The sequence below is a fragment of the Dendropsophus ebraccatus genome, chromosome 6 (genome assembly GCF_027789765.1).
Source record: "Dendropsophus ebraccatus isolate aDenEbr1 chromosome 6, aDenEbr1.pat, whole genome shotgun sequence".
Classification (NCBI taxonomy): Eukaryota; Metazoa; Chordata; class Amphibia; order Anura; family Hylidae; genus Dendropsophus; species Dendropsophus ebraccatus.
The window spans coordinates 25,279,297-25,294,594 of record NC_091459.1 but is presented as its reverse complement, the minus strand read 5'-3'; the positions used below and the strand labels follow the sequence as shown (position 1 = coordinate 25,294,594).

General features: G+C 43.0%; 1 protein-coding gene across 2 annotated transcripts in view; it reads right to left on the bottom strand.

The window, feature by feature from the left end:
* The window catches only part of CYB5R4 (cytochrome b5 reductase 4), a 112,517-nt gene that overhangs the window by 94,007 nt on the left and 3,212 nt on the right, over positions 1–15,298 (bottom strand). For both annotated transcript variants that reach the window (XR_011363484.1, XM_069973535.1), the window contains exon 2: positions 10,764–10,917. Coding sequence is in view for 1 of the 2 variants with exons in the window: in XM_069973535.1 (XP_069829636.1) it covers positions 10,764–10,917 (154 nt within the window). In the remaining variant the exon portion in view is untranslated. The remainder of the gene's footprint in view (positions 1–10,763; positions 10,918–15,298) is intronic.

The window sequence follows — 15,298 nt, the reverse complement described above, 5'->3', positions numbered from 1 at the left end:
AACTTTTTTTGTTAAAGTTTTTTTTTTTTAATATTTAAATTATACAATCCCCTCTTCATCAGGCATGATATGGTTACTGATCTGCACCTATTTATATTAACTGTCTCTGCAGTTTGTTTCTGGCTGAGATATGATAGTTACAGAAGTGTAGAATTGATTGCATTTGTTTTAACCCCTTCGGGACCAGACTAATTTTCGTTTGTGCGTTTTCGTTTTTTCCTCTTTGTGCTTAAAAGGCCATAGCACTTGCATTGTTACACCTACAGACCCACATGAGCCCTTATTTTTTTGCGTCACTAATTGTACTTTGCAATGACAGGCTGAATTTTTGCATAAAGTACACTGCAAAACCAGAAAAAAATTCAAAGTGTGGTGAAATTGAAAAAAACCCGCATTTCTTTTATTTGGGGGAAATGTGTTTTTACGCCATTCGCCCTGGGGTAAAACTGACTTGTTATGTATGTTTCTCACGTTGTTACGATTAAAACAATATGTAACATGTATCACTTTTCTTGTATCTGATGGCCTGTAAAAAATTCAAACCATTGTCAACAAATATACGTTCCTTAAAATTGCTCCATTCCCAGGCTTATAGCACTTTTATCCTTTGGTCTATGGGGCTGTATGAGGTGTCATTTTTTGCGCCATGATGTGTTCTTTCTATCGATACCTTGATTGCGCATATACGACTTTTTGATCGCTTTTTATTACATTTTTTCTGGATTAGATGCGACCAAAAATGCGCAATTTTGCACTTTGGGATTTTTTTGCGCTTACACCGTTTACCGTACGAGATCAGGAATGTGATTAATTAATAGTTCGGGCGATTACGCACGTGGCGATAGCAAACATGTTTATTTATTTATTTATTTACTGTTATTTAAAACCTGGGAAAAGGGGGGTGATTCAGACTTTTATTAGGGGAGGGGGATTTTTACTAATAACAATACTTTTTTTTTTTCTTTTTTACACCTATACTAGAAGCCCCCCTGGGGTTAGGGTTATTCCCCCTGGGGGACTTCTAGTATATACACTCAGATCTCTCATTGAGATCTTTGCTGTATAGTTATACAGCAAAGATCAATGAGATCGGCACTCGTTTGCTTTCGGCTGCTGGAATGCCGAGCCGGGGACGGCGCCGTCTTGGAGCGGTCCCCGGCCGGCTTCAGTAATGGAGATCGCTCCTCTGGGACAACGTCCCAGAGGAGCGATCTCACCCACTAGACACCAGGGAAGTGCTGCGTCCGGTAATCGGATGCAGCTGTCATGTTTAACAGCTGCATCTGATTACTGTATCAGCGGGCATGGCGAACGGACCGTGCCCGCTAATACCCGCAGTCCCGGGCAACAAGTGGCACCCGGGACCGCGGCCCAGCTCTGAACGCCCGCACCCGCGCGAGGACGTACAGTTACGTCCTCGTGCGGGAAAGGGTTAATAATCGAAATGCTGAATGTCTTTCAATTTAAACAACTTTTAAGGGGGGCTTCTAGTATAAGTGAAAAAGCAAAAAAAAAAAAATTTGTTATTAATAAAAAGCCCCCTCCCCTAATAAAAGTCTGAATCACCCCCCTTTTACCATGTAATAAATAAAAGTAAACAAATAAATAAGTAAACATGTTTGCTATCGCCGCGTGCGTAATCGCCCGAACTATCAATTTATCATATTCCTAAACTCGCACGGTAAACGGTGTGAGCGCCAAAAAATCCCAAAATGCTAAATTACGCATTTTTGGTCGCATCAAGTCCAGAAAAATTGTAATAAAAAGCAATCAAAATGCATTTGACACTTCATTACAGTAGAAGACTGTAATGAGATTGTGCATTATCCACTGCACAGACAAATTACCAAAAGGCACCATGCTTACTAGGGGACTGCCAGCTATAGCACACTGTCAGCACCTTAGGTAGGGCCCAGGTTCTGAAAGATTCCCTTTAAGTGGGCAGTGGCTAAATTCAGAATGTAGATTCAAAGTAAATGACACTACAGAGCAACGCAGCATGAAATACACTGCAATGCGGTATGTGTGAAACGGACTTAAGGGTATGTACATACAGCTAAAACCTTTGCTCACAATTCTCCACCTTATAATTCACATGGACCCACATCTGCGTACCTTAATGTGGATTTCAAAGCTTTCCTTGATTTTAAGGGTAAAATTCATGTTAAAAAAAACCCCTAAAATGCTGAAAAATGACTTTTCACTTTTTCCCAATGTAAAAAAATAGTTTTTAAAAGTCACATTCATTTTTTCAATGTGATGTAGAATTTCCTTTAGAAGTTAATAGGATGACTGTTTTTCATACAAAACCACACCAAATTCCACATCAAAATCAACATGGATTTTAAGCATAAAAATATAACCATTTATCTGGGCCATCCTGGTTTTATATGAGCTATTTTGAGGTTTGAAGCTAAAGTAAATTAGTAAGAAGATGTGCAAACTTACTGAATCTCAGGATTTGATCAAATCCTGGATACATAGCGCAGAAGGTGGTTCTCATGACCTGCTGTTTCTCCTTTAATATAGCAGGCTCTAGTCATTTCTGTCTTGGTGTACAATAAAATCATTGTCCCTAGCTATAACAGAGAAACCGTAGCATTACGTAAACACACAAAGTGCCACTATACAGTTTCCATAGAAGCAGACATATTAACTGATGTCATCACTCAAACTGCTCTCTTCCTCCTTCTCCTCCTCCTCCAGTATCATCCGGAGTAATGTCAAGGGCCACTTACCTCCATAAAAGTTATTGTTATTAATACGACAATTCAATTGTACCTGTTTACCTTCTCAGAACCAAGCAAAAAATATACTGTATCCTAAATTGAAGTCCAGAACCACAAAGTAAACAAGGCTGAAGTGCCAGCACCAGAACTGTAGAAAAAAATTTAATTTTGACAGTTTTCGCCACTGTTCACAGTGCTTTCAAAATGAATTTTTTTTTTTTTTGCGGGGCTAGAATAAGGCGGTGCGGATCTTCTGTGCGGTATGGCAGCTAGGACCCTGCTGTAACTATTAGGAGAAAAGAAGCCTTCATTCCTGGTAGGGACTGGGCAGGGGACTTTTCTGATTATATGCATAGGGGAAAAGTAGGAGACCACAGGGAGTCCGACCCCTGAACCCCCCCCCCCCCCCCCCAGTGATCTCCGTATCGGACCCCGCCGTCTCTGTTATGAATTTTCCCCAGAATACTCCCTTAATGACCGAGCCATTTTCATACTGTTTTTTTTTATTGCCACCTTTAAAAATCCCGCAGCTGCGTCTCATTAACCCCCCAAATGCCACGATCTATAGCAATCGCGGTGTTTAACCCTTAGGCGACCCTGGACGTACCCGTACCTCCAGGGCCGCCTCCATGCGTTCAGAGCAGGGCCACGCTCTGAACCGCTGCGGTCCCGGGTGCTGTTCGTAGCCCGGGACCGCGGCTATTAGTGGGCACGGTCTGATCGCAGTGCCCGCTAATAAAGTAATCGGATGCAGCTGTCAAAGTTGACCGCTGCATCCGATTACTTGATGCAGCCATTTCCTGGTGTCTAGTGGGGAGGATCGCTCCTCGGGGACGTTGTCCCGGAGGAGCGATCCCCACATCTTACCCCGTCCGGGGTCAACGACATAATGGCGCTGATCTCGGCTCGGCACTTGATTGCTTCCGGCTGCTGCAGCCGGAAGCAATCAATGTGCCTATCTCATCGATCTATGCTGCATATCTATTCAGCATAGATCTGTATGAGAGATCAGCGCACTTATACAAGAAGTCCCCCAGGGGGAATAACCCTAACCCCAGGGGGGCTTCTAGTATAAGTGTAAAAGTACAAATAAAAGTGTTGTTTTTAATAAAAAGCCCCCTCCCCTAATAAAAGTTTGAATCACCCCCCTTTTCCTATGTTATAAATAAATAAATAAACAAACATGTTTGGTATCGCCGCGTGCATAATCGCCCGAACTATAAATCACATTCCTGATCTCGCACAGTAAACGGCGTAAGCGCAAAAAAATCCCAAAGTGCAAAATTGCGCATTTTTGGTCGCATCAAATCCAGTAAATTGTAATAAAAAGCGATAAAAAAGTCACATATGCGCAATTAAGGTACCGATAGAAAGAAAAGATCATGGCTCAAAAAAAGACACCTCACACAGCCCCATAGACCAAAGGATAAAAGTGCTATAAGCCTGGGAATAGAGCGATTGTAAGGAACATATATTTGTTAACAATGGTTTACATTATTACAGGCAATCAGATATAATGAAAGTTATACATGTTACATATCATTGAAATCGTAACGACTTGAGGAACATATATAAGAAGTCAGTTTTACCCCAGGGCGAACAGCGTAAAAATGAAAAAACCCCAAATAAAAGAAATGCTTTTTTTCTTTTTTTCAATCTCACCACACTTAGAATTTTTTTCTGGTTTCGAAGTGTACTTTATGAAAAAATTCAGCCTGTCATTGCAAAGTACAATTAGTGGCGCAAAAAATAAGGGCTCATGTGGGTTTCTAGGTGAAAAAATGCAAGTGCTATGGCCTTTTAAGCACAAGGAGGGAAAAACAAAAACGCAAAAATTGAAATTGGCCCGGTCCTCTAAGGGTTAAGGTACTCAATGACAGAACAAGCATCTGTCAACTGAGTGATCGGGACCCCCGCATGTCCCAATTGCATGTACTGACGGGCGAGGGTATACCTCTTACCTCCGTTCTGTCGGTTCAGCGTTCTATGCATAGAGTCTGCTCTCAGGCTGGCTCTATGCATAGATCGCCGATAACACTGATCTATGCTATGATGTGGCGGCAGTGTGGGCTCGGGGAGCAGTAAGTATATTTGCTTTTTTAATTTCCCCCCACACCCTGCCCCTAGTGATTTTTTACCCCCCGCCGGACTTTTTCTTTAGATGATCAGTATTTCATACACTGACTGTATATTGCACAATACCCATGTTTTGAACTGAGGCTCCAAGGAACCTTTTTTTATTTTTTGCATATTCAAATTTTATAGGGGGCAGTGTATCAATGTAAACTCTTAAATGAATACTTCATTGAATTTTTTTTACTGATATTTCTGAGCTCAGTTGCTCCCGATAGCCAGAATCCTGCTCCACACTGACGAGGGGCAAATACCCTGAAACAGCTGTCTGTGGATGGATGCCTGGCTTTGGTAATCCCTTGTCATGTCGCAATACTCGCAACTGAGTTAAGACTTTGACACAAAAGGGGCCACCTTGGTATTTCCCTATTTGTGTCCCAATACTTGCAACTGAGGGGCTACGTATCAGGGTTTGGTGATCTCCCCACTGGGAGGCACCCCTTGCCAACAGGTTTCTTTTCCTGGAGGGATATCTGGCTATTTCTGTGTTTAGAGACTCGCAACTGAGGCTCCTTTTTTGCACTTTACTTACATTCTCACAACAGCCTACACCCTAACATGAATTTTGTGATTCTTTAGTTCCTCCATCTAATGCTCAGCAAGTATACTGGGCCTACTGTAGTTTTTAGGATTCAGATACACTGGGTCTATTGGAGTTACTAGGCTTCAAATATACTGGGCCTATTGTAGTTACTAGGCTTCAGGTATACTGGGCCTATTGTAGTTACTAGGCTTCAGATATACTGGGCCTATTGTAGTTACTAGGCTTCAGATATACTGGGCCTATTGTAGTTACTAGGCTTCAGATATACTGGGCCTATTGTAGTTACTAGGCTTCAGATATACTGGGCCTATTGTAGTTACTAGGCTTCAGATATACTGGGCCTATTGTAGTTACTAGGATTCAGATATACTGGGCCTATTGTAGTTACTAGGCTTCAGATATACTGGGCCTTTTGTAGTTACTAGGCTTCAGATATACTGGGCCTATTGTAGTTACTAGGCTTCAGATATACTGGGCCTATTGTAGTTACTAGGCTTCAGATCTGTGTAAGGCCTTATTACACGGCACAATGTTCTAGGGGAAGCAAGCGCTGACCTGTCAGTTCAGCGCTTGCTTCCCCCTCATCCCCCATTCGCTGCCTGCACTATTACACACACAGACAGGGAGGGGCCATGGGGAGCAGGGGGAGGGGGCCCAATAAAGTCAGCGTCATTCTGCTACTGCCACTCCTGTTACTCAGAGCAATACGCAGCATACCGTCGTTGACATAATCAAGATCTTTCAGCATGTTGAAAGGCCACGATTAGCCGGTTATGCGTCCGAACTGACCGGTAATTGGCCAAGTAAGGCTGATAATCGTTTCGTGTAATAGGGCCTAAAGGCTGCAGAGGGATTCCACAGTAACAAAGATATATTGAGATCAAAAAGTTCTATTATATTGGCACTAGCATCCTGCAATCAACCCTACAATAATTCATAATATGATTATTCAGGGAGCATAATATGATCTAATTTACTGAATTATGTCTACCTGGCACCAACGCCGATAACCAGCGCCCGCACTAAACAGTGAACCAGTTTGTCTATGTTCACCCGAGTAGCAATGGCAAATTGTAACTGCAGCTTAGTCCTTTAAAGTGAATAGCCGCTGAGCTATAGTCAGGTCACCACTACAATACAGTGAACGAAGACAAATTCCGTTCACTCTTTAATGCGGCACTGGACCGGTGACCTATGAATGATTAACTAAACTTTATGCTCTGCTCAGCCAGTCAGTGACTGGGGCGGGACTCAACTGCAGTAACTGATTGGCTGAGAGGGCTAAGTCCCACCAGCCTGTGACCTGGATCCTGGGTTGTGACGCACCCGGAATCAGGCAGAAGATGACAGCCGGCTGGGTCCTGGAGCTATGTGATGCAGCACAGCGTGGGATCAGAGGGCAGTAAGCATACCGCCCTTTTCAGTTCTCCCTCCCCCCCTGCATGTAGTGTTTTTTTTAACCCCCCCAGCTCAACTACTCCTTTAACAGATCACAGAAGAGTCCTGTCTCCTGTAACAGCTTACTGCAAAGCCCCTTTAAACATTTAAGTGCAAAAACTATTTTACAGTGCATACATTGCAAAGTCTTTATGCGGTTCGCCCTCTGGTAAAACTGACATGTTAGCTAAGTCTTCAAGTCAGTAAAATATAATGATAGGTAACTTTAACTTTAATTTTATTTTACTGTTTTTGAAAAATTAAAGCTTTAAATAAATAAATATAAATGTGTTTAAACTTTTTATAATCTTTTATTTTTCTTTCTATAGGGCTATTTGAGGTGTGCTTTTTATCGGTACCCTGCTTGTGTATATGCAAAAAATATATATTGGCAGGTTTTTGGGCCCACGCCGTTACTGTGTGAGATCAGGAATGTGATCATTTAATAGTTCGGGTGATTCCGCACACACGCAGATAGAAAATGTTTATTTTTATATATGAAAAACTTTTTTTTAACACTAATTTGCATTGATGGGGGTTATCTATACTTGATTGCTACAGGCTGCTGAAGGCAGACTGAAGCAATCGGCGAGTCGGAGACAGCATTGGATCGTTGTTGAGGACCCGGGTGGTAAGTACAGTATAATGGATCGGCTCTCCCCACCACTGAACACCAATGAAGGCTTTTACAAGCCATTTAAATGCCCCTGTCAGTTTTGACAATTTCAATTTCACCTCATATTTTTAAGTAAATAGCTTGCACTATATCAGAAATTATATGTAGAGAGTTATTTAGCATTCAAAGTTTGCAAGCTCCACTCAATAACAATTGCGTGTGTTTTGTTCTTAAGAAGATGATATAATCGTTTATCTAAGGTAAAATCGCTTGTTTAAACTGACATATCTTAAGTTCAAAATTTTTTTATTATTATTTCTGCTCCTCATACAGAGACGTTTCCTGAGCAACATGTAATGTAATTGTGGAAGGTCAGAGCTGCTTTATACTTTTGTACAAGTTAGTTTTCTGTTCTCCTCACCCAACCTCCCTTAGGTTATTTTTGAGTTTCAATAAAATAATGTGCCGAAGGCTTAAAGTTCCCTTACTTCTCTGTCAGATATAAAGCAAGTACATTATATGTGGAACCAAAGCTGCTTCTATGCTTCTTTATATTTAGATATCTAAGTAAGGGTCCACATGGATACCTTGCTTGGGTATTTTTCAAGTCAGGTCTTGACTGTGGCTTGTTGGAAGGTCTTGGTTGTTCCTTCCTGGTAGAAGGCGTCTCCGCAGTATTTTATTGGATATTTGTCTTCTCAGGGGGCAATGTTCCTAGATTCCTGGACGTTGAGAACCATATTTCCTTTGACTACACTTACTAGGGTTTGCTCCCACTAGCCAGAATAAGGGGCAAATGCCCCAAACAGCTGTCTGTGGATGGATACCTTGCTTGGGTATTACCCAAGTCATGTTATCCTTGATTGTGGCTTGTTGGAAGGTGGTTACCTTGACTTGGTTGTTCCGGTAGAAGGTCTGGTTAGCTCAGTGACATTGAGAAATACGTGATGGCGTCTCTGTTGTGTTTTGGTTGACCTCCCTGAGGTCAACCTTCATTCCTTTTACCCCTTCAAGACCGAGCCCATTGATGTACGGATGTCCGGGTCAAATTAATGCAATGTTCCTCCCCGCCTTAAAAGAGACATAGCACTTTTATTTTTCCACCTACAGGGCTGGTTGGGGTGTCATTTTTTGCGCCATGATCTTTAGTTTTTATTAATATTATATTGGTGTAACAGAAAAATTTTGATCGCTTTTTAATATTTTTTTTCTGATATATAATATAAAAAAATCAGCAATTCTGGTGTGTGTGTGTCTTTTTTTTCTTTACGCCGTTCATTGCGCGGGAACAATAATGTTATATTTTAATAGAGCTGACAATTCTGCACGCTACGATATGTAATATGTTTATTTATTTTAAATATATTTAGTTTTATAATGGGCAAGGCGGTATTTTAAACTTTTATTGGGAGGGGGGTTTATGAGTTTTTTTTTATATTTTATAAACATTTTTTTTTTCATGACACTTTTTTTTCACTGTAAAACATCCAATCATTAGATTGCATGTACTGATCAATGCTATGCCATGGCATAGCATAGATCAGTGTTATCGGCGATCTATGTATAGAACCTGCCTGAGAGCAGACTCTATGCATAGAATGCCGATCCAACAGGATGGAGGTAAGTGACTTACCTCTGCCCATGTACAATGACTTACCTCCGCCCATCGGAGCTAATCCTGAGTACCTTAAACAGCATTAAAGGGATTGAAGCTGCCTCTCATTATCTTCAGCTCCCGGGACACTGATGTGTGCGGGATCGCTCTCACTGCAGCGGTCCCGCACACATCAAACCACCCCACAGTCAGGAATGTAGATACACATTCCTACTGCATGGGTGTATAGTCCCCAACTGTTCTCTACACTGTAACAATGTCCACTTTGTGGCCCATGAGCAATTTATCACAGCAATGGTCCACAAAATGTAACATAAATAGGAGAGTCATCAAAAATCAATATAATCACAGAATGATCTCTAAATTATAAAACTTAACTTTTACTGATATTCATTAAAATCGCAAACAAAGAAGCTCCACCAAACAATTCATACGGCAATGAAGCCACAACACATATAAATGAGTGAACAAAAAAAACACTGTGTATACTGACAAACACAACCACTAAGCACCAACTTAACGTAACTTAGTTATAATGTCTATACACAGTATAGCAGCAAGAGGGGCTGTGAGTCATAGTCATATGTACACCACATGAAGGGAGCACTGGACCCTATTCGTCCCTAATGTGTGCACCACTCTACCCCTTCTCGCTCAGGGAGTAGCAGGGTGATCGCCCTAAGAAGGATGGCCCCTGCCCCGTTCTACCCCTGCCGCCTTCCCCCTACACTCACCCTACCTATGCTCCCGACACGTGTTTCGTCAATGCTCATCAGGGGAGTATGCATCAGGCAGATAATCCTGGGGTTAACAAACTATGCCAGGAGCTGCACGCCTATCTCGCGTCTAACCCAGCTTCCGGAATCTGGGGGTTCAGGTTGTTGGTTGGAATCTATACTGGCAATTCACTAAGTCGACACAGAGAAAGGATCACTGTTCTGGGCCTGGCTATGAAAGCCCTGGCATTCTCCATGCTGCTTCAGGGGACGTCATCCCCTTTTTATGACATCATCCCAGGGGCCCTTTTTTCCTCTCCTACCTGCAGCAGCAGATTAGGAGGCTCCCCCAGCTAGTAGTTAAACCTGCCATGGGTTAATGTGCTTAATGGAGAAACAGACATGGTTGCACATCCAAACTGCTTATGTATGGCCATCTGCTTCTCAGCAACATTTACTACTAACAATCAGGAGATAGTTGTATTGTGATCAAAAAGCATAAGGTTCCTGATAAAGTGTGGGTCCCTAACTTAAAAATGGCGCAGCTCCACACGTCGACCACTACCACGACAGCAACTGTGCCGTGGAGAGAGAGAGAGCCCAGTTGCCCATCAGCCCCAGTGCTGCCAGACATCTGCCCCCTGGGCCACACCAGCAACAGACACAGTGCCACCAGTACCGGTCCAGTAAGGCCAGAAACATCCCATCCATCAACATGCACAGAATGTGCCAAACGTTCCAGTATATGGGGAGGGCAGGCGGTGTATCTATAAGATAGCCTTATGCTAGTATATTTTTAAACTCACTAAATACTGCCCCACAACCAAAGTCTCAATTTGGTAGTTGGAAGGAACAACCTTGTACTGAGACAGGAGATTCTCCTATGATTGTGCCTATGATATACAATGGGTCTAGACAGGAACTCTTTCAGCATATCCTGCAAATACAGTAGCATAAAATTATAGACACTTACCCCTTATACATGTCCAGCAGTCTGTCTTTTTATTGTGTTTTGCAAGCTCTTCTTCTGTCACTTCGATTAAGCGTCCTCTTAGGCCTGTTAAATCTTTGCTACTACTTTTAAGTTTGATCCAGTCCATAAGACTCCTTCCAGGTTTTAGAGGTGTCTGGGAAAATAATAGATTTAATGAATTAAAACATAACACCTTAACCCAGTTAGCACTTGTTCAGCCTTATCGGCACAATCCCATTTTTCAAAACTAGCATTTGTTACTTTATGTGGAATTAAGTTTAAAAAGCTTTTATCTATGCTTTTATCAAGTGCTTGGAAGACTGATAGTAATACCATACAAATAAGTTACTAATTGAGGGTATACCAACAAAACACAGTAATCACTGAACTCAAGGAGAACAGCGAAAAAATTCCAATGAAGTACTCAATCAAGAGTCTCCACTGATGCCCCCCAAAATTTACATATGCAAACGTGAAGCCTCGGTTGCGAGTCTCAAAACACGGGAATAGCCAGATATCTCTAGCCTGTTGCCACGGGGTGCCTCCATGATGGTGAGAGCACCACACCACCCTGATAGATAACCCCTTAAGTCCCACTCGGTTGTGAGTATTGGAACATAAATAGGGAAATAGGGAAACTGTTTTGCATAACTGAGGGTATAGGCACACTGAGGAATTCTCCCAGACAACTTGCCATGGATCCCATCCCATAGGCTTCATTCTATGCTCAGATGGATTCCGCCGTCCGCCTAAAGGATGGCAATTCTGTGGACGGATGGCGGAATCTGACTGCGCATAGAATGGAGCCTATGAGATGAGCGGAACTTCAAGGGTGACTGCGGGGCAAGTGGGGGAATTTGCGGTAAGTTATCGGGGACAATTCCTCACTGTGCATATACTCTATCAATTCCCATAAATTTAATGGCATAAATTTTTTAAGGGCCTTCTAATTATTTTGTAAAATAAAAAACAAATGCTTTAAAAGTGTTATCCAGAACTTAAAAACATTTTATATGTTGCCGCCTTTATATAAAACCTAAACATCTTATGCTTACATCTCCATGTCCTTTTGCGTTTTCCAGGGTCCCCTGTTGGCCGCAGCCACTTCTGAGACAAAGTCGTCTAGGCTGTGACAGCCCACTTAGCCAATCACTGGTGGTCCAGATGTCCCTTCTCAGTCAGTGATCGGTTGAGCAGGCCGGGGGAGCATGGATAGGTAAGAATAACATGTTTGTCATGTTTTACATAAGAGAAGCAATATTAAAAAGTTTTTGTTTGCCAGAAAACCCCTTTAAGCTTAGCAACAATTGTTCAGATTTTCAAGATAAGTTTAGCTGTATGGTGACCTTGGTGGCCTGTACAGTATATTAGACCTTCATCTATTTTTGAGCCTTTTGAACTTTTATCAATATCTTTTTAGGTAAGGTCTCTAGCATTGTACACAGTAGGGGAAATAATAAGAAAATTTATGCACCTAAACTTCAATGACTTTTGTGCCCAACAGTGGTACAAGGCACATTCATCATATAACTAATGCTCACTAAGCCTAGTCTCACACGTACAGGATACCAGCGGATTTCATGCTGCAAATTCTGCAGCAAACCCGCTGTTTTCCTGTGTAGTGTCATTCTTTATAGGTTTAAATATAAAAATACAGTTTTTTTTTTTTTTTTTATAAATCCCATCCCCATTAACCTGGCCCTGCCCAGTAAATACTTTACCCGTCCACACTCCTGCCTGCTTCTGTGGCTCCCGATTTCCAGACGTCCCGCTTACGGAACCGGGTGACAGGGCACTGATTGGCAGAGCGGGGCGTCAGGGAGCCAGGAGACACAGAAGCAGGCCGGAGTGCGGACAGGTAAAGTATTCACTAGGCAGGGCCAGGTTAAGGGGGCCGGGGCTTTACATACTCGCAGCAGAATAAAAAATCCCCTGCAAGTAAGCAAAGCCATAGAAAAGTGCAGTATCGGGAATCGCTTTACTCTTGTCTTATTGTAAAGATTCTGCACGTAAATTTGGAAACTGTTATTTTTTCTATATACACTCACCGGCCACTTTATTAGGTACACCTGTCCAACTGCACGTTACCACTTAATTTCTAATCAGCCAATCACATGGCGGCAACTCAGTGCATTTAGGCATGTAGACATGGTCAAGACAATCTCCTGCAGTTCAAACCGAGCATCAGTATGGGGAAGAAAGGTGATTTGAGTGCCTGGTTGTGGTTGTTGGTGCCAGAAGGGCTGGTCTGAGTATTTCAGAAACTGCTGATCTACTAGGATTTTCACGCACAACCATCTCTAGGGTTTACAGAGAATGGTCCGAAAAAGAAAAAACATCCAGTGAGCGGCAGTTCTGTGGGCGGAAATGCCTCGTTGATGCCAGAGGTCAGAGGAGAATGGGCAGACTGGTTCGAGCTGATAGAAAGGCAACAGTGACTCAAATAGCCAACCGTTACAACCAAGGTAGGCAGAAGAGCATCTCTGAACGCACAGTACGTCCAACTTTGAGGCAGATGGGCTACAGCAGCAGAAGACCACACTGGGTGCCACTCCTTTCAGCTAAGAACAGGAAACTGAGGCTACAATTTGCACAAGCTCATCGAAATTGGACAGTAGAAGATTGGAAAAACGTTGCCTGGTCTGATGAGTCTCGATTTCTGCTGCGACATTCGGATGGTAGGGTCAGAATTTGGCATCAACATGAAAGCATGGATCCATCCTGCCTTGTATCAACGGTTCAGGCTGGTGGTGGTGGTGTCATGGTGTGGGGAATATTTTCTTGGCACTCTTTGGGCCCCTTGGTTCCAATTGAGCATCATTGCAACGCCACAGCCTACCTGAGTATTGTTGCTGACCATGTCCATCCCTTTATGACCACAATGTACCCAACATCTGATGGCTACTTTCAGCAGGATAATGCGCCATGTCATAAAGCTAGAATCATCTCAGACTGGTTTCTTGAACATGACAATGAGTTCACTGTACTCAAATGGCCTCCACAGTCACCAGATCTAAATCCAATAGAGCATCTTTGGGATGTGGTGGAACGGGAGATTTACATCATGGATGTGCAGCCGACAAATCTGCGGCAACTGTGTGATGCCATCATGTCAATATGGACCAAAATCTCTGAGGAAGCTTCCAGCACCTTGTTGTATCTATGCCACGAAAATTGAGGCAGTTCTGAAGGCAAAAGGGGGTCCAACCCGTTACTAGCATGGTGTACCTAATAAAGTGGCCGGTGAGTGTATGTAACAAAACAAAACTCATTTTGAAGTTGATACAAAAAACAAACAAACCTAGTGAAGGATGGCACCTTCATTTATGTCAAAGTACATGACATGCAAAGAACTGAAAAGTCTATTATTTATACCCCCCAGTAAGGGAACCAATCATCAAAAAAAATCGATATTAAGGCAATAATATGTGCTTATACCCCCTCTAAAACACTTTCCACACATGTATCTATAGCAGCTGCCCCTGCCCCACACACCCCAAAATCATACTTTGATCTTGTCCCCGCCGTATGCAAATTCCAGTAAGGTAGTCATGTGGGCGTTTCATCATTCCAAGTAGTCACATTCAGGCCGAGTAGTCACGGCCTCGGGGGGGCCTGATGGCTAAACAGTCGTTGCCCCCCCCACCCCATACACAGGGAAGTTAAGCACGGACGAGCATTCCTATGTTCTCTATGGGGAGAGGTAAGCTGCGGCCAATGACTGTGCCTTGTTTCTCCCTGAACAAAAAAGTAGTCAGGCGGTGATTTTCGATCACAGCTGACCCCTATCACCACCAACATTATCTCTTGGTGAATGTTTGGGAGGGGAATTACATCCCATTTAGAAACAGTGACATGCAGATTGTATTGTTTTGACTATTTATAGTGTTCCTGTCACAGATACCTTTAGGCATATCAACTGAACTGCTTATTTTTGTGTCATCAGCAAACAGACAAACCTTACATACCAAACCTTCTCCTTTGTTACTTAAAGGGGTACTCCGGTCTGGGGTTATTTTTATTGTATGGCCGGGGAAGGGGTGGATATAGAGGCCGCTGCTCACTTACTTCCCCGGTTCCAGCTCCGGGTCCGGGATCGCGCCGGCCCATTCTTCCAACTCGCTGCTGCTTCCAGGTCTGAGTTGCGATTTGAGACGTGACATCTCATAGGAGCTCAGCCATTCAGCAGCCGAGGCGGAACTCTGCTACGACGACTGAATGGCTGAGCTGCCTTGAGACGTCACCTCTCAAGCCGCAGCACAGACCAGGAAGCGGCAATCGGGCGGGTGAAGGGGTAGCACGATGCGGGACCCAGTGCTGGAACCGGGGAGTTAAGTGACCTCTGTATCCACCCCTTTCCCAGCCATACAATAAAAATAACCCCAGCATTGAGTACCTCTTTAACCTTTTAAATATCAGGCCTGTTTTAGGCTGTTTCAGGCTGACTGGTACATATCTCCAGAGACTTTGAAGACGGGGAGGCCAATTTTGGGAATTCAGCTATTCCTCACTGCCACCTATCATGACCCTGCAGA